The sequence below is a fragment of the Leuresthes tenuis genome, unplaced genomic scaffold (genome assembly GCF_036924035.1).
Source record: "Leuresthes tenuis unplaced genomic scaffold, fLeuTen1.0.hap1 SCAF_3, whole genome shotgun sequence".
NCBI classification, from domain to species: domain Eukaryota; kingdom Metazoa; phylum Chordata; class Actinopteri; order Atheriniformes; family Atherinopsidae; genus Leuresthes; species Leuresthes tenuis.
Window position 1 is genome coordinate 19,499,048 of NW_027325357.1, and position 23,747 is coordinate 19,522,794.

Consider the following 23,747-nt stretch of genomic DNA (forward strand, 5'->3'; position numbering starts at 1 on the left):
TACAGCAATGAATTATCTAGTAAAGGGATAACCATATTAATTTGCTCAGGACAAAGGTCCTATGACTTTGAGTTGTTTGTTATTCCGTTAAAACTTTCTGCTCTGGATCCTTCTGAGTAACATGAGGGACTTCCTTGCCTCCAGTCCATTAAGCGCCGTCTTTAATCCTCTTCCTCCTCTTCATCAATTAAGACCATCTTCCGCCTTCGTTTCACAGGAGCAGAAATATCCTCCCTGTCTGAATCTGCATCACCATTTGTATCCACATCCTTCACAGGGCTGGAGTCATCCTCTGGGAAAAATCAATGTACAAGTCAAATGTTCCGTTCTACCATCATGAAACGCAGTTATTGACCAGTTACTGGTCTTAATTCCTGGCAAAAAAAAAAAAGGTTTGAGATTATTAAGTTTCATAACTTTGGTCAAAGGCGGGTTAGAGGTCTTTTGTCTGGGTATGTTGCCTTTAATCATCAAAGTAACACATTAAAAATCCCAGCAGGAGCGCAATACCTTTCTGCTGCTCCTCATCGTCCAAAAGTCTGCTTCTGCTTCTTTTATTTGAGGTCTTCTCCTGAGACCTGTTGTGGACAGGCACATGTGAAGGATAAAGAAAAGTCAGGAGGGTCTCTTTTAATGTTTTCCTGATAAATAAATTCATAAGGCGACAACCTCACCTCTCGGTTGCACTGTCTGTACCATCGGCAGGAGTCAAATCTGACACAGGAGCTTAAACAACAACAACAAAGAAGATGTGAATAAAGTTATCAAATTCATTTAGTTATTCAGCAGAGGCCAAACTTTTAAAGCCTTCTCAAAGCTCAAATCTGCTTGACGATGCCTGCTTACGTAGATTGGCAGAACTTATTAACCACAAAAAAAGAAAAGGTGTCAATAAATTGCTTACCAAAGTGGGGAATTAAAAGAAAGAGAAAAAAAAGCACCCGCTAAATGGAATCCATGTATACAAAAGAGCTGGTGCACGGTCTTATTTCTTTGGAGTGTTTAGCCTTAAATAGAAAATAAATTTCAGCAGACCTCCAGAGCTTTTACTTCCACGCAGCCTGAGGGACCTCTGTGTAACTCCTGTCTGTATTTATGTTTACCTCTTTATCTTTTTTTTCTGTTTCCATTTCCAAAAGTCCATTAAAGACTGTTGTTTAATCCCCCGTCTTTGCTTCACAGGAGCACAAATATCCTTTTATCACAATCTACGACACCCCCATAAGACAGCTCAAATGGCACAAGTGAGGACTTTCCATATTTAACCTTATGGTTTTCTAAGTTGCTTGTTCCCTCAGCGATGCATCCCTCAGATGCATCCAGGATTACCTTTTCGGTCCAAGACTTCTCTCAAATTCCACCGGTTTGAATCCCAGGAAACTGAAGTTTCAACATAGCTACCATAGATACCATAATGTTCTCTTGTAGGATAAAGCAGGCTTTTATAAGAGAGGCAAGTTTTATGTGCACTATGTAACTTAATGCTTAGCTATTAACAAAGCTGTAATTAAATGTTGTTGTACGAGGCACTAAAGCCTAAACTCCCACACATACCTGTATTCATGACGGTGGGGCGTTTCCTCTTGCGTGCGAGCAGAAGAGCTCTCAGAGCCTGGGCCCTGTGTTCACCTGCGACCTCCTCCTCCTCCTCCTCCTCGTGCTGCTGCTGTTCTTCTGTCGGGTCTCTGAGCCCATCTTGCTCCTCAGCATTTTCAGGTTCCTCCTCTCTTGGTGCCAGAGCCGCAGCTGCACTCCAGAGCTGAGATGGACTGATCTCTGCTGGGATCCTCCAGAAGGTCTCCTAATTACAGAAAAGTAAAAATAAATCAGCTGCAAATCTTTAGATTACAAAAGGTCTTTGATATTCATTATTCCAAAATTATATTTCAGCCAACTTGGTCTCAAATTACAGCAAAAACAGCAAGACAAAGGGCTTCAATGCCCCCACATCAGTGTGAGCTCATACACATCAAGTCGGTGTCACAGAGTGACAACAGCGTGTTCTGTGATGCCTTACACACACATAGCCTGTTCATGAACTCCTGCAACAAAACACTTGAAGCTACACGTGAAAAGGCTTTAACGCACGCACTTGTTCATCAGCAGGTGGCCGTATCCCCAGTTTGCGCAACAGCCTCTGAAAGCTCTTGGTTTCCATCGCTTCTTCACTCGCCTCAGCCAGAGGGACCAGTGGAACAGGTTGGGACACACCTGGGAAATAATAACAACAAATTCATATTTTCTTATTCACATGCACCAAATGTCTAAGAGAGCCTTCCTAAAATGAACAGGATAACGATGGAGTAAGAACACACAAAAGGCTTTGGGAACAGAATTTTCCTCACCGTCTTCATCACGATCGTTTGCAGTTCTGTTCAGACAATTCTGCAGCCACAACAAGGGTCCAGACATGCCTTTTATTAAAAAAAAAACCAAACAAACAAACAATGTAACTAATACTTCAAGGGCATAAGAGTAATTTTGGAATTCGTCTAGCAAATGAAACTGATACTTGGGGAAATACAGTTTAATCCATCTAATGTATAATACGTGAATTCATCATATTAGTCTGACAGTCTCCATCTAGACTAATATGACATTTTGGCCTTTGGCTCACCTTCTTTTCGTAGAGCATGCACCACGGCACCTACATCAGCTCTCCTCTCTACTGTGAGGTTAAAGCTTTGGCTCTTCTTTCCACCATTTTGTGATCTTTCACGCTCCTGATCTTCATCGCCCTCGCTGTCTTTAGACTCATCTTCATCATCATCCATCTCCACAGAATCATCTGGGAGTTCTTGGGTTAGTTCAGCAAGAAACTCTTCTTCAGTCTGCAAAAGAACATACATTTACTATGGAAACACAATTTCTTTCACCCTATATACAGTATTTTCTCAAATAGTTTGGACTGCATTTTGATTTCAGGTTGATTGAGTTATAAAAGGTGAGGTAGGTGTGGTAAGGATCTTCATCTACAAGTTAAGTCTGTAGTGACTCTACCATTCCGTCTCCAGAGTTCTTCCCCTGAGCGCTGCGGCTTCTCTTCTTATAAAGTTCTCGTCTCTCGGACACCAAACCCATACTGAGCAGCTTGTCCACCACACGTGCACGAGACCGCTTGGCTGTAAGCTTCTTCAAGATGTTACCCAGCACATCTGTAGACACATAATTTGTTACAAGTCCCATCACAACTGACAAGTAATTGAGATTCTTGCACAGAAACTGCAACAGAGAAACAAGCAGCGATGGCTCAGTTCATTTATCACATATTCAAACCAGGATAATATTGCTCCCAGTACCGTCAGAGTCTCTGTATTCTTCAAAGAGCATCTGTAGTTCTTCCTCCTGATCCTCAGTCCACAGAACAATTCGAGTACCTATCCTTTAAATAGGCAAAAAAATGACTTTATTAACAGTCTGCATAATATTCAAACACAAACTTTATTGCCAGAAAAGAGTGAAAAGAACTTAAACAGAGTCTCTTCACTGACCACTAAGTTTATAGAATATCCCACAGCTGAAATGTAGCATGCTGCATTCAGCAGATTGATCTGTGACAGCTGAGGGTGTCAGGAATGGGTAAGATCAGAGCCCCCACCAGAGGCTTACGCTCACAATGCAAGGACGGGTTGTGGTTCACGACTTTGTACCAAACTCAGGCACAGTATGCATATGCATAACGTGCACAATGCTGACTCTACAGTCAAATGACTCAACGAGTCCAGGGAATTTTCAGTGGGTAAAGGCCAAGGATGGAAGCCACTGCTGAATATTTCATTCAACACAGTCAGCTGCTTCATCCAGAAATCCAGAAAGTATTACCCAAGAATAAAGCCAACCGTCAACTGTGCAAAAACTCAACTGAATTTGCTGGGTTCAAGTTCGGCTCAGACGGACAGAAAGACGTTGGACCCGTGTCGAGGTCAGATGAGTCCATGTTTCAACTACCTTTTGGTTCTAGTTTTCTGGTTCTATGTCCCAAACATGAGAAAGACCATGCAGGCTGATATAAACAAAAGATACAGAGGTCAGCATCAGTGCAGTAATGCCCATGGCACAGGGGACTTGAATATGTGAAGGTACAGTTGATGCAGATGTGAATATTGGAATTTTTTGCTTCAAGATCTTGTCCTGGGAGGTAAATGGTTATTTCAGCAGTCCAAGGCCAGAGTGTGTGTGTGTGTGTGTGTGTGTGTGAGAGAGAGAGAGACTAGCATACCTGCTGTCCTCATCTGTCTTCCATTGAAAAAGTAGGACAACATAACAGCAGAATTCTTGTATTCAGCAGGAATCGACCCAAATTATTAAAACACAATGTTAAACATGTCTCCATCCCAACTTTCTCTTTTCTTTTTTGAGCGTGTTGCTGGCATCAACTTTCAAATATGTTTCTGATTTGTTAACATAATAAAGTTGCTCAGTGAAGACACTGAAAATAACTTCTTTGGACTTATGTCTGTTAAACTAAGGTTCAAACAAACTTAAATCACAGATTCAACTTTTTCTTGTATTTTTAGAAACCTTCCCAACCTTTCTGCAAATGGGGGTTTGCATATTGCTTTATGCGATGTATTCATGCACAGTACGGGTACATACTTCTGTTTCTTCAGCTCTTTTGCGTTGTCCACAAGACCCATATGCACCAGCTGTGTGACTACTTGTCGCCGAGTACGGTTGCTGTTGCTGAGTAACGGCAGCAGAGTCTCCACTATGTCTGGAACTGAGCACAAAAACAAACCCTCAACGACAGCATCTCAACGTCTCGGCTCACAGTGTGCAGCTGGCTGCTTTCACTGATAACACAACAGTAAGAAAACATGCGCAAACTGCAAACAAATGTAAAGCGAACCTTCAGAATCCCGATGCTCCATGTAGAGTTTACGCAACTCTTCTTCCTCCTCCTCAGTCCACGTTGGCTTCTTTCCCTCTCTGACATGTTTAAGACAATGAAAGGTGGCAACTTTAACTTAGAGACATAAACACAAATGCATCTTTAACCTGTAACAACAGTGAGCTTAACAATCCATACGTCACAACACATGTGAACACCAAATGGCTACAAACAAACGAGCGCGCCCACCCATCTTTGCTGTAGCCTTCAGTCATCTCACGTACGGCCCCCACATTTTTCCAGAAAAGCAGTTCAACATATGCCTTGTTGTTTTGTGCTGCCACTGAAAAGAAACGGTTCATCACATACTTGGCAAAGGTCACGAGTTCCTGTGAAACGGGAAAAAAAAAGAAAGGAAAAAAAAGGAGTGAGTGCTTATGTATAATGTACAGCAGGCCTTAGTGTCAGCTTTTCTCTCCTGTCCTAACTACCTTGTAGGCGGCTGCCGCAGGGTCGCTCAGGATTTTGTTGAAAAGGTGGAAGACTGAGAGCTGGAAAAGCAGGGCGTCCATTTTCAGGTCAACGGCTACGCGGTGTAGCATTCGAGCGACGCAGTGGTTTGTGTGGGGTGTGTTTTTTGCATACGATTTCAATAGGAGAAGGTATGGTTGCACAATGCTGGGGTTGGCAAACCTATAAAAGGCAAAAAACAAGAGGCAAAGGCTCCAAAACATGTTTGAAAACCATCTCAGATGCTATCGTCTTGCGAGCCTTTATAAAATGACGAGGCATAAGTCACTCTGGCTATTTTCCTCACTTCTTGATGAAGTCCAGAAAGTTGAACTCCGATTCAGAAACCTGAACAGACTCCATCTCTTCCTCCTCTAACTCCGCCCCGTCATCGTCCTCCTCCACCAAAGTCTCAGGAGTTGGTCCTGAAATTAAAAGTTGAAGTTAAAATCTAGCATAGGTGCAGTGAAAAAGAAGCAACAATTACAGATACGTTTAACAACCCACTTGGCAGGTTGGCATGGAGGATCTGCTTAAGGAGTTCCAGCTCCTCCTCAGGTTCGACATCAGCTGAACCAAACACATCGCCCTCCGGCCACACCTCCCTGAGCAGGACAACAAGAGAATATTCTCCACTTAGATAACTCGACAGGTATGATATATATGTATATATTTTTTAAACTCCTTTGCAAAACTTTGGATCATAAGATGTTAAAGTTATTTGGAATCAGCTTATTGCTGTGTTTGTATCAATTCAAACAGAATATATTCAGGGTTTAGCTGGTCAGACAGCTTTCATCACTCATAAAAATTAAGTTATTTATTTAAAAAAATAAAATAAAATGTCTGCATCACCTCACTATGAACTGAAAAGAAAAAAAACAACCCATGATCCCCTCCCCACAGGTCACAACAACTCACTCAACTTTACTTTATGCCAATCCTACTTCTGATAAACGTTGGTTTGTTGTTGACGATATCTATATGTTCAATGTCTCACTGACCTGGCGGCACGCAGCAGCCCCAGAGCTTCTGGTCCCATTCGAGCGAGCAGAGAGTCTTGCACTCGCACCATAGCCTCAGTACGCTGCTCCTCAAGGGGAGTTTCAGATGTGGCATCAAAAGGCACGATGCTTTCAGATAAAGACTCTGACAACTGCAGATAAAAGCCCAAAAAATACCATTCAGTGTTTGTAAATATGTTCCTTTTGACTGTGGACCACAGACAACTTCATTCTAGCACCAGTCTGTCCTCTGCCAAAGATAGGCCCCGGCTCCCCCTTGAGGCTGGTTCTCACACTTACTTGAAACCCTGTAGCCCTGAGCTCCTCCTCCACAATCTTCCAGGTCTCCTCCAGCGCTTCTGGACTAGTTTCTGCAACTGGTTGGGTTTTTTTGCCGCGAGACTTCCTCCGCTTCACCCTCTTCCTCTGCGGAGTAGAAGGAGCAAAGATATCAACAATTCAACGAGGGTAAAAAAAAAAAAAAAAAAAGCAAAGCCATACAGACGCCTACAAAGAAAACAGTAGAACTCACCTGCACAATTAAGTTCTTCCGACCTTTGCAGAAGCGTTCTAACATGCGCAAGAAGAGGTGCGTTGACTCCACCAAGTCCTTAAGGTAGGAGTGAGGCTGCTTGGTTTCATCATATTTTCTCAGTAAAGTCAGGAAAATCTCCCTATACTCCATCATGTAGAATATGTTGCCTAAAGCAGATGGTAAGCGTAAACAGAGAAGGTAAACGCCTTTTCCAGAAATAACCCTTATTCAACCGAAAAAAACCTAACTACAACCCATAATCTTAATCAAAGGAAGCCAATTATTACTTTTAACAACATTAGAGCTCTGCCGAATGCTTTCATCGTGGGAGCGATCCATCTCGTTCACAGTTAGCAGCAGTTCTTGATAAGCCTTCAGTGCCAAATGCATCCTAAAAAGAACAAATGATATGAATTACAAAACCATCGGGGTCCAGCTCGCTTGTTGCCTTCAAACTGCCGACCTTACCTTCGGGACCAGGACGTGGCTTCTTTGCGGTCTGTCAGCAGCATCTCGTAGTAGTTGGTTATGTTGCGTTCAATAAAATGAAAAGTACGGATAGACATGGTCTCGGAAACCAAGTCGGCACGGAAACCGTTGCCACGGTTGAATGCCATGAAAAAGCTTAGCGCCCACAGATAATAGGTCTCATCGTGCTGCTGCGTCTGCTCTCGAATGAGATTTTCCTGTCGAGAAGATGTGGAAAAACAAAACGCTGGTGTGTAAAGAGAAGCCCATTTTCCCTCTTAACAAAAACAGACACTTCTTCTACTGTGTTTTTACATGTTTCAATTTCAGGTACAGAAAAAAAAGAACTGCATGTTCCTTATGAGCTCATGAGGTCAGAAAAGTCCCGATCAAACACAATGACCTATCTTCAGTCCTCCATTTCTATCATTTTAGATTTAAAAATTCAACGGTGAGGTGAGTCTCTAATGCATTTTACTGCCTGCTAAAACAATCATCTGCTCACTCCAGCCAGGCAGTTTGGGTTGTGCAACACGTCTTTGTATGTTGCTGAATTAACACGACCTCTGAATGAGTCTATAATGCAAAAGAAGAGTAAATAAACTAAAGCATTCATGCTGTTCTGGCTGACCTTTACGAGATACATGAGTCGATTATAGCAGTTTTCCAAGAAGTCCACGCAAAAGTCTCGCAGGAAGAGCCGAACGTTTAGGGCTGAGCGCCGTTTGTCCTCACGTTCCTGGATCCTTCGGTACCTCTTGGGAACGCGCCTCACCGCTTTGCCAATGTCGTGAGTGTAATTTCTGAACTACGAGACGAAAAGCGAACACAAAAATGTTGTTAGCGCTACTCATACGAGGATTTCTTCTGGTCAGGGATGAGCTTTGGAAGCGGCACAACTTACGTTGAGAAGAGTTCTGTGATAGATCACATCTTTATCCCCAATCGCCTTGAGGCCTTGAACAACATATGACCCACCAAAGCGAGAATGTCTGAGAAACACAGCAACACAAAAACTGGTTTAATACCAATAAATAAATACAGAAATATGCATACAGTATTGTGGACACGTTTTCAACTAATTGTGACACCTAAAAGCCTAAATAAAGTTAACATTTAGTGTGACCACTCTTTGCTTTTGAGAGATAATTCCAGTTTTGTTTTTTAAATCTGAGATATATTCCATAAATGTAGCTTATAAAAAATTAATAAAAAATAAACACTTCCGTGACAACAATTTAAGGATATGAGACCTGAGCAAAGGGTGCTTCTGTCTATAATGGCTCTGTCAACAAGTCTCCTCTTACATTTTAGGATTTGAAACATCCCTCAAAATGTTTTACTGCAACCAATCTAATATCATAGCACTGATTCACTTCTATTTAATCTAATTGCGCTGTTTTTCTCATTGCACGATACGATTTGACTCATCTCAACTATTAGAACGCACTCTTCTCCCTCAACAGTCTAATGACATGTTGTATAAGAAATGCAGCAAGTACCCGACTCTGACTCAGGTTATCAGACCTCTGAAAACAAAATTTGACGCATGAATACAGTGAACCTGAAGCCACTTTCCCTCTGTGTGCAGGAAGAAGAACCACCCAGCGCACCGTGGTGTCAACCTAGACACAAAAGACGATCTGCTTGTCTATACCTGTTTCCTCTTTGTAAGGTTCGAGAGCGTTTCTCTGCAAGCTCCTTCTGCCTCAGTGCCTCCAGCTCCTGGGAGTCCCTCTGTTTTTCTTCTGCTGAACGAGCATTACCGGCGCTCACCAAACATTCTGGAGTCTGTGAAACAAAACCAAGGCAGCTCTAGCACAGAACAACCAGACATCTATATGTGGTGTGCCAAAAATATTCCTCGGTCTAACCTGGTCTCTGAACATGAGGGAGATTATTTCCAACACATGCATACTCCACTGCTGCTCGCTCTGGGCTGATGCCAGGAACTTGACCAGGTCATCAAAACCACTCATGTGAATGGCCCACAGCACCCTGTCGTGGACACTGGCGTCATCATCCACCTTCTACAACCACAGAGAAGACCAAAGATTGGGCGATGAGGCATTAAATCTGAGGTAAAAGGAATAGTGCAAAGCACACACTGGGAAATGGCAGAATCTCATTAGGTCAAACCTTCTCTTCACAGGGGTCTGCGGGCACATGAAGCACATTCCTGACGAGCAGCAAAATCCTCTCTATCAGTAGATTGTCTTCTTCTTGTCTCTGCTCCCAGTCCTGACCGAAGGCAAAAATAAAATCATTTTACTGAAAGGTAGCGAGACGAACACAAATATGTCTGCTCTAAGTGAAAGACTCACAAGTTGCAGAAGGTTGTACAAGGTCTCACTTAAAATGCCAAAGACCTTCTCACTGGCAAAGGCCTGAAAATAAACAGGACAAAATTACAGAGTGGTCGTTTTTGGTTTTTAAAGGGAACAACATACCCAATCCATTAATATCCACTCCACGAGTGCGATTGAAATACCTCTTTATAGGCTTGCAGGTGAGATGTAACTTGTATAAAGTGATGCCTAAAGACTGGGTCATCTGGGACTTTACCAAAACACAGCATGGCAGGCTGAGTCAGATTAACCATGAGTCTGGAGAGGAACACAGACGAGTCAAAATATTAAATCATTCCCATTCCCAACTCCTACTGTTTAACAGAAAACATCCATATATGTTCACTAAACCAATATGTTGCCTCAGTGTAACAAAAACACAATGCCATATTTCCCTCACTCCAACAATAGTATTACAATTTATCTATAACATAACATCTTTAAAGCATTCGTGAGAACAGGTTTTATTTAAAAAAAGACAGCTTCCATTACTGTTCATACCTGATACAGGCATCAAACAAGGCTTTTTCTTGTCGATACTGAACAATAATAGGCAGAAGGTCATTCTGGATAATCTGGCTGTCGCCCAGCTGCTGGCGCACATCACGGGTGTCGTCCTCATGACGTAAATACCGGATCAAGTCCTTCACACTCTCTGTGCCAAACAGACAACTGTTAAAGGATGGCTTCTTTTTTTTTTTAAATGTATTTTTATTTAAAAAAAACAACACTTACCCAAGCAATCAGCCTCCTTGTGATAGGTGTCTCCCTCCAGATAACCAAGGGCACTGCACGTTGCCAAAAGTTCGCAGTTCATCTTGAACAAATTTACACAGCATCCGCCAGCCTGAAGGTGAGGAGGTTCAACCTAATCAGCAAACTTCAGGGGACCTTTAAACAACAAGAGCATAATACTTCTGTGTCGGCCTCCCACCCCAGGTTAATCCAAGCAACATTTTCTAATTGAGGAAGATGCACCCTAGCCTTGCTCTTCATTACTGACAGGATCACACATATTCAGTGTGATAAGATATCTGGCCTTGAGAACACGCTATGTTTCATGAAAACAAGCGCTGTGCAATGCTGTCTGCTATGATTTTAACAAGATTTCATAAATCAAATCATTTAATTATAGTAATGCGTTTCTGATATTTCTCTTAAGTTAGTTGGCCAACATTTATTGTTTTGGTTTTTTAATGTGCGTCATAAATACACGTACTTGTATTTCCCACTAGAAACTACACTAAATAGGGGGCGAGGTCACACACAAAGGCAAATAATCAGTTAAATGTGTTGACTAATGGTCTCATTGGCCGATGACCATTTATGTCTAGGACTGTTTATTTAGCGGCTGTGCCTAAAAACAATCGTACATGCCAACCTGTAAAAGACAGCCGGTTAACTCAGCTAATGCACCGCAGCTGTTAGCTCACAGCAGCACTGACCGCGTTAATGAACTTCTTCAGGACAACAAAAAACAAACCTTCAGCTGTTGTTACGCTCCAGATACCGTCCTCTACAGCAGGCAGTAAAGAAAGTTTAAAAAAACCCCAACTTTTTCACTCGTGTTACGCTGGTGTTTACCTGCCGTCTCCCGAAATCAGACAACTCGAAGAAGTCTCGCGCCAAGACGACGAGTCAAAACACAGGAAGCGGAAGCAGAATGTCGTCACATCTGTCACAGTGTTCCCTGAGTTTGGTATTTCAGGAACTGCATTTTAAAAGATGTGTGCTGAAAACACTATGGAATGCTCGAAGTTTGATAGCAAATGTGCAAAAAAATCAAGGATTCATCAACAGTCTAAATAAGTAACCAGATATCATTTGTATTCAAGAAACACGGCTTAAATCAACATTTGATTTTGGTATTAAAGCATGTGTCTGCAGAAGTAAAAGGAAAGGAAATGGAGGCATGACTTTTTTTGAAAGAGGGAATTCCGTATACTCAAAAGAGGAAGAGGGTGAAAGATGGTATTCACTCTTTGGAGACGATGGAGCAATTTGGAAGAGAGGGAGGAATTTAGAGTTTATGGTAAAAAAATTGCAGGGAGCAATTTCAAAAGTTGAAGAGTCTCATTAATGGGGATTTAAATGTTCTGTGGATAAGACTCAGATAAGGATTGGCACACGGAAAAGAGTCCATGATGAAGATAAACTGAAGTTGTGTGATTAAGAATTAGAAAGAATCAAGCAATTTAAATGTATTACTGTGTGGCTAGATGGGAGGGTTTTATGGGCTGTATACATTCAGAAAGTAATGTATGAACGCAAGAAAGATTCAGCAAACATTATGTAGAGTATATATGATGGGGTTAAGAGTTTATTTTCTATGGATACCAGCACATTATGCATGGGAATGAAATAGCAGATAAGGATGCAATAAAAGTTGTCCAGTTGACTTAGCTATCAACTCCAGTATAACGAGAATAAAGAACATAATAAAACAGTAAATGATGGAGAGATGACAAAATCAATGGAAGGAGGAAAGGAAAGGACGACGGTTTTACAAAATTCAAAGGAAATCAGGATAAATGAGAAGAAAAGGGATGAAGAACTCAGATTTGGACAGAAGACTGTGCCCATTATTCATCTTAGGGAAACATAGAACAAGAACATGAGTAAGAATTTGTAGATAATCAATCAACACAGCAACCATCATCATGAAAGTATTCATGTAGACAGACATCACATATTTGATCCAATTAGGTTTATTTGCACATACATATTCTTTCCCACATCATTGCAAAGCACATTCTGCAAAGATCTTTTCAGTTTCCAGTGTCAGCATTGCCTGTCTGTTACGTGTTCATTAATTCTCACACAACTTTGGTGAAAATGTGGTTTGCACAAGAGTATAGCAAAGCTTCTAAAACAAAAGCAGACAGATTAAGTTAATCTCAGTCTGTCTTTTAAGGTGTGTCGGCAAAAAGGGCAGTGTCAGAAAGTTTGTCGGTGAGTCATATCTATGACACAAACTACTAAAATCCTGCATTTGAACTACCTTTTTCCTCAGCCTGTAGTTTAATTCTATATACTATAAATGCGTGGTCGTCTAAGGCTTCCACAGGATTGCACTGTAAATCAAGGCCTCAAGTGGTTCATTAATAAAGTGGTTTTGCACAGCCCTACAGATGACACAGGTGTTTAGCAAAAGTTTGGTTTTCTTACATAGCACCAGAGTGACACTGTCTAAAGGAATTCATCCAAAGCTGCACCAATGCTGAGAGACACATTACCAGACAATGAAACACATAACTAATGAGAAAGAGGCATAGGTACTGTAGATCAGATTTGTTTTTTCTATTGTTCAGCTTTCTACTTTTTTTCTATCATGGCATTGGCCTTCACATTATTTATTGAGTTTACATCTACTCGTCCTTGTCAGTGTTACCAGAGTCACTCTCCTTCTCCCTTCTGGATTCTTTCACCACCTGATGAAGAAAGAAATACAGAGAATGGTTTGAAACCCTGACATGATACAAAGCTTGCTCTACACAAGTTCAGATTTTTAAAAAATGATCTAAACAGTACCTCTCCATCTCGAGTCTCCACTGTCTTGATGACCACAGTCCTCTTGCTCTGGGTGTCTGGAGTCTTTTCATAATCTGTGAAAAGTGGGATTCAAACACTGATGAGATGTTTAAGTTCAGATATATGACTTATATTAATTTTATTCACTTCACTTATTGCATCACTAAACTATCAGTCATATACAGAATTGTTATTAAACAGGGAAAAGTTGCATGGAGTTTTAAGTTAATTTTTGGGTTTGTGTGTTCATTTTGAATGATTTGAGCAACTTATCCCAGTTTTTTCTGTTTTCCTGCTGCTACAAAAAAGTTGATGTGGAATCTGATTTGTGCACCCCAATGATTCCTCTTCATAGAAACAGCAACTGAGGTTTATGGTTATTGTAGTACTTAGAGGTATTCCTCAGGCCAGGGATAAATTGCTCAAAATTACCCTGAAACCTCTGAAGTCAGAGAGTCAATAAGAACAGAGATAATACCTCCCAAACAAGCTGTACCTCTAAATTAGTTTGTGAAAATAGAATATATCTTACCTCGCTCACCAAGGTGATTGCTCATTCCAATATGAAGTATGGGAACAGAGATCCTATGAGGAGTAAAAAATAATTTAAGCCTTTACAGCCTGTAATGAAAAGTGATTTGCTGTGCTAAAGCATATCGATTGCTCTGAGCTTTGCTTTGACATGGACAAAAGAATGAATAACTGCTTTAGCTGTGAAATCATAAATATGTGAGAACGTCAATAATCAAAGCAAGAAATTAATAGTCCCCCCACCTGCTCTCCTCTCCCTCCAGCAGTTTGCGGTAGGTGGCAATCTCAATGTCCAGAGCCATTTTGACATTGAGGAGGTCCTGGTACTCCCGAAGGTGGCGAGCCATCTCATCCTTCAGGTGGCGGATCTCTTCCTCAAGTCGACCCATGTTGTCCTGGTAGTTGCCGACCTCATTGCTGAACTGATCCTCCATTTCACGCATCTGCCTGAGCAGAGCTTCGTTCTGAGAAAATACAGCAGCACATCAGATTAAAGAAGTTTAAGCACTTTTGAGAATGTAAATGCATTCATATGGATGAGCAACAGCTGGTGTTTGGTCTCACTGTGTTCTTCAGTGCATCAATTTCACAGTTGAGAGACTGAATCTGCCTCCTAGATTCATTGGCCTCCTGCTTGGCCTGCCTCAGAGCATCAGTGTTGCGCTTTGCAGACTCAGTCAAATCAGCAAACTGCAAGAGTAAATAAAGAAGGACATAAAAATGAACAAACAGATGTTTGCATGTTCAGTTGTGCCTATTATATTTGCTTTTTTTAAATCCCATCTACCCACCTTGGACTTGTACCACTCCTCAGATTCTTGCATATTCTTCTGAGCAATGTTCTCATACTGGGCCCTGATGTCCCTCAGGGCACCAGTGAGATCTGGCCTGGAGGTGCTGTCCACCTCCATCTTCAGCTGCTGGGTCTGGACACTCACTTGTACATCTTGGATTTCCTGATAAATTGAGCATTTACAAATAAACAGACACCCATAAAATGATGGTTTGCATCTATTTGTTTCCACTTTATGAAAATACTTTCTTTTTTTAATTCTTTGCGAGTGCTGATTTACTGTAAATGCACCTGAAGCTTAAAACTGCTGAATTCATTAATTTGTTAAATTTGTTTAAACACTGAGGATTGCATTATTTAGAACAATATTAAGAATTTCAGTCTCTAGATCATATATTTTTGATGGGTGACATTTTAAAGGTCGTGTCTACTTGTTTCACTGTGAAGAATAGCGGACACAGCATCACTTACCTCGTCATGGAGTTTCTTAAGGAATTCAATCTCATCCATTAGAGATTCGATCTTCCTTTCCAGCTCCAAACGGGCCAATGTAGCATCATCCACATCCTAGTTATTTTAAGGGAAAAATGAATAAATAGATTAAAAATTGCAAAAGAAATCAAGAGCTGAAACTCCACATGAGCTAATATCAAGTAGGCTGCATTTGATATGTGATTTAGTGCTCTCAGACTGCAGGGTTACTTGTTGTTCTTAGACTTCTTGTAAAAGTACAATCGGAGGCAGAGCCTTCAGTTATCAGGCCCATCTCTGTGGAACCAGCAGCCAGTTTGGGTTCGGGAAGCAAACACCCTCTCTACCTTTAAGATCAGGCAAAAAAATGATGAAGCTTATAGTATGGGAGTGACCCTGAAACATCCCATAGTTATGGTGCTATAGGCCAAGACTGCTGGGGATCTCCCATTATGCACCTCTCCTCACTCTGCCTTCTTTACTCCCCATGTACATATGACACTTTCATTGTAATTAACTTGTGTTTCTCTTTCTCAGGAGGTATCCCTGGCCTGTTGTCATGGTGTTTGCTGTCCCCTCTGTCCTGTCCTCTCAACCCCCAGCCAGAAGAGGCAGATGGCCGCCTTTCCTGGTTCTGGTTCTGCCAGATGTTTCTTCCTGTTAAAAGGGAGTTTTTTCTTTCCAACGTCACCTCGTGCACACTCAGGGAGGGGACTGAATCGAAGAGAATTTTCTCTGCAAGCTTCTTCTCTTTTAAACTGACATTGTTTGAATTTGATTATTTTGGATTTTAATTTATTAGATTTCATTGGATTAAGACTGTATTCCATGAATGGATTACATTTGTCTTGAATTGGACTGTATCTTTGAAATGCTGAAGAGATTACGTTTGTTGTAATTTGGCGCTATATAGAAAATAAAAATGAACTGAACTGAATTGAACTGACACTGCAATTGAAGAGCTGGAATTAGAAAAAAGCTAATCATTTTGACTTGCTGTTTGAAGTGGGAGACACAGCAATCACTGTGGTATTATTGATCCATTGAGTGTTTACCTTGCGGAAGGCAACCAGGTTGTTCTCAGCATCAGCCCTCTTCTGGGCTTCTTCCTCCAACCTGAGAGTGAGAGAAAACATTTCAAACAACATGGAGATACAATAATCTTTTTAAAAATATATATATTATAATGTTATGTTTATTCTACATGTGTTTATCTGGACCAGTATCACCCTTCCTGACAAAGTTGGCATCAGGGCATCAGCTGGCCAAAAGCTTCCTGGATCAATCTGTTAATTCATTGTTCCGTTAAAAGGATTTTGGGAGTGTGCCCACTGGGACCAGCAGCCGCTCCTTTCAACTAATGTGGCAGCACGGTAGTTCAATAAGGTCATCTGCACGGGCACAATCAGGTTATGTGCATGCACTTTCTATCTGAAAAGATCATTTAAGGTGTCATTTTCAAGGTTGTGGAACATGCTTTTGTGAACTGTCAAACACAGATAAGCAAAGAAATGAAAAGCGGGTGTTTCTTTCAGTTTCATCAACACTTTTCATTTTTTCAAACTCACAGCAATTAAAAAGCACCACCCACGGTGATGAGTAAACAAAAATTAATACCTAATAGTTATATCTTCTCTGCTATTTTTTTTCCCTGACTGATCGACCGTATCTGTGGATGTGCAGTTGAACCCAGCTCCATCTGTCCTGTCGGACAGAGGTCTTGCCCAGGCTGGACACAAAGTGAATTATTGGGTCCTACTTTCTCATCTTTAATTCATGCTGTGTTACTCTGGGTACTTTTGTCCTAATGGGATCTCTGGCACCATCCCATCAGCCGGGAGGGACATTGAAATACACCTAATGGAGACATTGAGTCACATTGATTTTTCCTGACACTATTCTCACCCTGCCTGATACCCAACCTCTTTTTACTCTGGTCCCATGTCCTATCCTTACCCTCCCAGCTTATCAGCCAGCCCCACCCTGTGTCTGGTCCCTTTATCCTCCTCTGTTCATCATCCAGTGTGCTTGCATCACTGTGTGTGTGTTTGTAAAAGTCTATAAAGTTGTGTCATTTAAGAGGCCCTGTCCGAGTGCGGCATCACTATCTGAGTTACAGTTTTCTGTTGGTCATTTTGCTGATTTTTGTGTTGAGCTCATTCATAGCACACGAGGCATCCAAAGAAGATATGTACTTTAATCAGACATGAAAGCAATCTGCACACGCTATGCAGCGCAGCATCCTTTATGATGCAGCTGCCTTTGTGCCACGCCCTAAACCACCAGAATAACTGAAGTGAAGTCTCTATGGTCCCTCTGTGTTTAAAGTGGACCATGTATAGTATGTTAGAAAAGCTGTCAGCAATAGATACAATGATGATCATCACAGAAGTGCACACATGAGGCTCAAGCTATGAGACTGACAACAAGTGATGATGTGACACTATCTATCTATCTATCTATCTATCTATCTATCTATCTATCTATCTATCTATCTATCTATCTATCTATCTATCTATCTATCTATCTATCTATCTATCTATCTATCTATCTATCTATCTATCTATCTATCTATCTATCTATCTATTGTCTGTCAATCTTATATTTTCTTCACACTGATACCAACCTCTGCTTGACAAGGGTTAGGTCCTCAGCCAGGTTGTCCCTCTCCAGCTGATACTGGTCCCTCTCCTTGCCGACTGCGTCAAGCTGGCGCCGCATCTCCCTCAGCTCATCCTGGAAGAGCTCAGTGGCCCGGTTGGGCTGGCCGTGCTGCTGCTGGCCCTTGAACTGGTTGAGCTCTTGCTGCAGCGCACCGTTCTGCTGCTCCAGATATCGCACCTTCTCAATGAAGCTGGCAAAGCGGTCATTGAGCTCCTGCAGCTCAGCCTTCTCATTGCTGCGGGTGGTGAGAAACTCCTGGTTAATGGCCTCAGACAGGGTGAAGTCCACCTTGTCATAGGAAAGGCGAGGGGGCTGAGGGCTGGCGCGGGGACGCTGTTGGTGGTAGGTGGTGGATCGGGATGCTACCACGGGTGACATTGAACGCATGTAGCGTCCAGCAGAAACCGGCATGCGACTGGACACAGGGGAGTAGGAGGTCATGGAGATGGGGTGTGGGCTCCCAAAAGTGCGCCTGTAAGAGGTAGAAGTATGCATTGAAGAATGGCTCATGGTTGCTGTGGTTCTGGAAAAGTGGAGAGCTGAAGGCTTCTAGATGCTCTTGAAGCAACAGGACATCCGACTGAAGAGTGCAGAGGGCTTTTATGTAGTCATGCCCCATCTGCATCACGCCTCCCCCCTCCCTCAGCTCTCCTCACCCCACCCACATGAAGCCATCCCTTCTCAATCACTCATCAGCATACAAGCTTTGGCCACTCCCTACCTCACAAAGATGGACCCTGCCTCTCGGTGATTTCACTAGCGCTGTCTCAGTTGCGACACTTCCATCCTTTTAACCAGAACACTTGGCAGAAAGCCAGAGTGGCTTCCCCATTACTGCTCTGATAACTAGAGATGTCCCCCCAAGCCCATGCCTCACCCCCCTCTGATTTCTGCCCTCATTGTCACTTTGCCAGTTGCTTACTCAGTTAGTTTAGTTTCTCCACATGATTCCTATACATGAATTTATATATGATTCCACTCTTGCCTCCACTGCTTATCTTAACATTGCTATCAAATGTGTCTGTCAAGGATTCAGTTTCCTAGTTCTGAAGAAAAGAATTTGAAATTCTAACCTCAAGCGAATCATATGGATACATTGATTTGATTATTTTCCTCCTCCATTTGTCTCCCTGCCGCTCTCGTCTCTGTCTGTCTCTCCTTTTACAGTAATGGAATACTTTATTGATATTCCAGGCGTCTGGGGCAGAGCCATGACTCTGCAGTTATTTTATCCCTTTGGAAAAGCACTCTACCCTGTAATCCCCGTTAGAGTTTGAGTTGTCAGATAACTCCATTTGATTGTCTGGTCAACTAGAGGTTTTTGGGCCACAGTCAGCTAGACTCAGTATCCACAGATGACACTGCTGTCCTGGCAGGTCCATTGACTCACTGACTTACCGGAAAACAACGATTACCAGGATGAAAATACCCCCAGGTAAGGCAATTTAACAGTCAAACTAGATAATAGAACATCACTAAAAATGAAGAAAAAAGCGTTATAAGATGATGTAAAGTGTAAGGTTGATAAACAATCAAAAACTCTGTTGGCTATTTCAGAATATAAAATCAACCCCTGAACACAAGGATGAGGTTTCAGATGTTCTGTATAACATCAGAAGACTTTAACATACAACATGTTTACAACTGAAAGTCAAAGATAAGCATTGAACAACAATGTAGGCTATATTTTGCAAGGCAGCACCTTCACACCTTTCTTAAATCTGTGTGTGTGCATGTGGGAGTGCTTCAGGCCATTTTTACTGTGGTCTCAAAGCTACCACAGGCACGGTATTGCAGAGTGTGCTCTGTGTCGACTGGGTGTGGCACTTTCTTCCTTTTGTGTCGCAAAGGATGTGATGCTCCTTTTGATAGAATCGTATGTATTTATGCTCCCCTGTCACAAGAGGACCTACAGACAGTTGCCTACACTCAGTCTACAGCCTTTATCCAAGCACAGCAGTTTTCTAATTGAACTGAATGGGTTTCCTCTTCCTGTTTCCTTTTCCTGAAGCATCTCCAGCGCTCTGTGATAAAAATAAACTAATATCTTTCTTTGTCTGTCCGTTTTTACACACACTTAAGAACACACTTTGTTCCACTCCGTCTAAATCTGCATGGCTGGCGTGGCCGAGGTCTGGCTTTCTGTGTAACAAATGGCCTGTTAGACATAGCTCTGTAATCTAATCAACCTGCTTCATGGTCAGTAACTCTCTCCTCTTTTTCCCTCCCCCTCTGACCCACCCTCTCTTCACAGAGCACAATCTCACTTTCTACATCCTGCCACATAAGATAGGATGTTGAAAGTCAGATCTGTATCAGTGTTAGGACTATCTGCATTTATACACTATGATTAACAGTGTGGATGTAGGCTACTTAAATGGGGAAAATAAAAAGACAACAAAAAAGACAGAAATCTATGCATTTAGAGTGGACTGTGTGAGTAATACTAACCTTTAGCCAGATGTCACCATTAGCAAATGATCCCTCTGGTTCTCAGAGTATTCCTACGGGAGCCACGAATCTTACTTTGCTTCTTCGACATGGTCAGGCTTGAATGTCTGTTCCCATTTCAACTCAGTATGTGTGTCAAATTTCAAATAAAATCAGCCATTTAGATATCTTGATATTTTGATAAATTGGAAAACAGGGAATAGACATACTGCGGGATGATTTCATTAATGTGAGATGGTATCCGGCTTATATGCTTATTTAAAATACACAGATTGGGTGTGGTCTCTCATGGGAAATCTGATCAAAATTTAAACAGCAGTCAGCTGTGACATCAGCACAAAGCAATGCTGCATAAAAGGTAAAATGGAAATGAAAATGTGATTTTAAGGACATCTTTGAAACTTAAACCCACCCCCCAATGTAGACGAGAGTAGGACTGGAGCCTATCCCAGCTGTTATTGGGCGAGAGGCAGGGTACTGGACACCCTGGACAAGTCGCCAGTCCATCACAGGGTCACACAGCGACAAACGAGACACACAACCATCCATGTTAGTATTCACTCCAAGGGAAATGTCAGAGTCACCAATGAACCTAACATGCATGTTTTTGAACGGTGGGTGGAAGTCGGAATAAACTCCACACAGCTTCAAACCAGGAATCCTCTTGTTGTGAGGCGACGGCGCTTACCGTAACAGAACCCCTGCGTCCTTGAAAAGTAACAGAAGCAGTTATGTGTAGAAATAATTTCAAACCATGTATGTGTTTTTCTTTGAAGTGACTATGAAAGGTACAGTAAGTCCAAAGCTGGAAAAGTTTACATTTCACACAACATTCACGTTTCGTGGGAGAACTGTATGGCCCCAGCAGTGTGTCTTCCTAAAACTGAATTATCTTTCTAACTTGACCAGCGGTCACAAAGAAGCTAAGCATGAAAAATGAGACTGCTTTAGATAGAATACGATGGATTGGGTAGATATCTGAAGTTATGGGAACCATAACTTGGAATGGGTCACTTTTAAACAGCAGCATTTAATTGATTGTCAGTGCTGCTAAGCAGTTTTAACACTGCATGTGCTTTCACAAAGATGTTACTGAGTGAGTCTGAAGGATACACTGGTGTAGAAAAGTTGCGCACGAGTGATATAGTTTGAGTATTCATGGTGGAAGGGATGGATTTGTGAACTGAAGAGAAAGTTAGAAGTGGTTGCAGTAAACTCAAACAATAGTTGAGTACTTGGAACAGAGCAATCTTTTTTCAGTTTTCTTTATCTCTCATTATTTAATAATGCCACTACTAGTTTGTTTTAAAGGAACTATTTACATTCAGCACACAGTGGCTGTAATTTATAATACAGAGAAAGAAATGTATATATTTAGCATTAATACAACAATTTGAAGCAAATTTTGCGTTGGAGCACTGATTTATGGTCAGAGGTGACAGAAATGCTGATTGTAGGCTACTGTGATACTTATTGCTACAGTCTTGTAAAGGTTTCTGCCTTGCTGAGGACAGATGAAGGTAACGGCATCCTTTTAAGATCCGTTGCCAGGGAGTGGCGAGCAATAAAAAGCCATTCAGATTAATCAGAGCTGTGCTGCTGCCGGGGTGGTGTGACCTCACTGACTCATCTCGAGTTTCTCTGCCCACTCTAATGTCACAAGTTTAAAAAAGGCCAGTCATTTGCCAAAGAAAAAAGCAATACCATTTGAATCTTTCTTTGATGTTTTAGGTAGCAGCTCTAACAGGGATGGTGGCTTGCTTTGTGCTGATGATGCAGCAGCCTATTAAAAGCTACAGGACTGTAAAGACTAAGATAGAGATCACATGTGAGAAATGATGGCCTCCCAGTAGGGCTGTTGCGTTGTCTCCTGGCTGTAGAGCCAGGGGAGAGTAGAGATGGCTGAAGAGCATTAGGTACATGTGGCAAAGAGACATGTTATGGATTGAGAATGATTGATGGCTCTGCTTTGCAATTACCGTAATGGAGTACTGCAGTGTTTACACAAGTCTGTTGGATGGAGATTCATATGCACTGTAAGCAAAAAGAACATTGACACTGAATAAGTCTTGAATGTATAAATGACACACACTGCACCACTGTTTTCTCAACATGTTTTGGTAAGAAAGGTTTAATAATATGGACTTTTTTTTTACTCTTTCACAACCGCACAGCTGTATAGAGAGTAGTATTCTTATCAGTAATTCAATAAATCAAGAGATAAAGAAACAGCATTCACAAAAATAGATCAAAAATCCATGTGGAATCCATACATGTGAGCCATGCGACTGAGAAACACCTTTCCCTTTATGTTCTTGTTGCCCCGCTCCTTTGTTCATGCCATGATGGCCAGACCAGCTTCTCCCATTAAAGAATTTGCTGCAATGACGTCAGCCTCTATTCCTGCACTGCAGTCTGTCAAGAAACATTGTGCAGCAGTGCAAAGCACTGGGGCTACAATATGATATTAAATCATTTTGATAGAGTAGAGAAGAGTACTTGATGGTTTTATATATATATAATGCTTTGTACACTCAGATGCAGTTTTAGTATAACCATAGCACTTCCTGGCAGCATGTTTCTACTAAACGTGTATTTCAAATGTCCTCGATATGGTTGTACATATTGAGCGTTACTGTCTATGCTCTGACAATGTCTCAAAGTGGTCCAAAATCCAAAATCCTTTTTTAACTTTTCGATAGCTCTCACTCCAGAGCAGTTAAGAGTTTAAAAATAGTTTTGTGTGACACAAAAACATACCAAAATCTTTGTGCTCATGATTTGCATCAACTGTATTCTTTTTGTATGTAGTTTAGTAGGAGGTTTTGCTCACTTTTGCAAAGAAAAAAGGTCTCGTTGCCCTGCAAGCCAAACAAAGCTTTTATAACTGCACTTTCTTTTTTAATAGAAGACATACCTAAGTTGTTTTTGATTCCTAAACCTACTCAGTTACTATTTCATGTCGAAACCTACCCACATACTTAATATCTGCTAAATGTATTCAAACAACTGATAAAGAAATCAAGAAGTGATTCAAATAAAAAAAAAAAAAAAAAATGGATCTCTTGTTTCACAGACCCACTCAGATCTCAAAATGTGGACTTATTCACCTGTTAAATATAATTAGTATTCCTTTTGTTACAGTTTCACAAGAGGCCCAGAGACAGTTCTCCTCCATGGAGTTACTTTTGTGTCCATGAGCACATGAGCAATATTTGTGACAGGTTCCTTAATTCCTGCTGTTGTATAACGGTATTTCTTACAATTTTCTGTTTTTTTTAAACATATACCCTATTATTCAACAAGCTTTGAGGGATGTAGGTCAATTCACCCAACGACATTGGCATTTTACTTACTGTAACAGCCGTCTCTTTAAGTTCACTGTAAGGCAATTGTTTATTTATTAATCTTTTTTTTGTCTCTCATGGCTTAGATTAGGCACCAAAACCATTTTGTTGTAAAAGGAAAAATAGAACAATTCAACACAAAACACGAATTTTGAAAACTCTGCAAGCTCAGCATCAGACTGAAATACTCCCAAAGAGACAGTAAAATTGAATGAAAACTTGGTTGATGCGCACTTGGCATCTAAGCACAATTCAGAATTTTC

The 23,747-nt window shown here is 41.4% G+C and overlaps 2 protein-coding genes across 2 annotated transcripts; both read right to left on the reverse strand.

The window, feature by feature from the left end:
* Nucleotides 1-93: 93 nt before the first annotated feature.
* timeless (timeless circadian clock) lies at nt 94-11,237 on the reverse strand. The gene is made up of 30 exons (XM_072382380.1): nt 11,180-11,237; nt 10,432-10,543; nt 10,198-10,351; nt 9,840-9,954; nt 9,673-9,735; nt 9,488-9,589; nt 9,223-9,378; nt 9,006-9,139; nt 8,253-8,340; nt 7,980-8,156; nt 7,349-7,566; nt 7,168-7,271; nt 6,878-7,047; nt 6,646-6,771; nt 6,346-6,497; nt 5,849-5,946; nt 5,649-5,766; nt 5,323-5,524; nt 5,081-5,220; nt 4,850-4,929; nt 4,597-4,720; nt 3,300-3,382; nt 3,001-3,155; nt 2,618-2,831; nt 2,346-2,414; nt 2,093-2,211; nt 1,555-1,801; nt 675-726; nt 511-578; nt 94-292 (listed from the first exon to the last, which is right to left on the reverse strand). Exons 2-30 carry the CDS (start codon nt 10,511-10,513, stop codon nt 162-164), a joined length of 3,741 nt encoding a protein of 1,246 aa, XP_072238481.1. The 5' UTR covers nt 10,514-10,543; nt 11,180-11,237; the 3' UTR covers nt 94-161.
* Nucleotides 11,238-12,388: 1,151 nt separating this feature from the next.
* prph (peripherin) lies at nt 12,389-18,252 on the reverse strand. The gene is made up of 9 exons (XM_072382381.1): nt 17,649-18,252; nt 16,078-16,138; nt 15,023-15,118; nt 14,550-14,714; nt 14,323-14,448; nt 14,002-14,222; nt 13,760-13,812; nt 13,228-13,301; nt 12,389-13,127 (listed from the first exon to the last, which is right to left on the reverse strand). The coding sequence occupies exons 1-9, from the start codon at nt 18,194-18,196 to the stop codon at nt 13,065-13,067; spliced, it is 1,407 nt and encodes a 468-aa protein (XP_072238482.1). The 5' UTR covers nt 18,197-18,252; the 3' UTR covers nt 12,389-13,064.
* Between the last annotated feature and the right edge of the window lie 5,495 nt (nt 18,253-23,747).

What these genes read in the sequence shown, in the direction of transcription:
- timeless (XM_072382380.1), bottom strand. Translation starts at nt 10,513, where the DNA reads ATGAACTGCGAACTTTTGGCAACGTGCAGTGCCCTTGGTTATCTGGAG. An exon ending in TTGTTTGATGCCTGTATCAG is followed by an intron (nt 9,955 to 10,197) that starts GTATGAACAGTA and finishes GTTCCTCTCCAG; the next exon opens with ACTCATGGTTAATCTGACTC. An exon ending in AGAATACAGAGACTCTGACG is followed by an intron (nt 3,156 to 3,299) that starts GTACTGGGAGCA and finishes ATGTGTCTACAG; the next exon opens with ATGTGCTGGGTAACATCTTG.
- prph (XM_072382381.1), bottom strand. Translation starts at nt 18,196, where the DNA reads ATGAGCCATTCTTCAATGCATACTTCTACCTCTTACAGGCGCACTTTT. An exon ending in CTGGAGGGAGAGGAGAGCAG is followed by an intron (nt 13,813 to 14,001) that starts GTGGGGGGACTA and finishes TACTCCTCATAG; the next exon opens with GATCTCTGTTCCCATACTTC. An exon ending in TGGAGACTCGAGATGGAGAG is followed by an intron (nt 13,128 to 13,227) that starts GTACTGTTTAGA and finishes TTTCTTCATCAG; the next exon opens with GTGGTGAAAGAATCCAGAAG.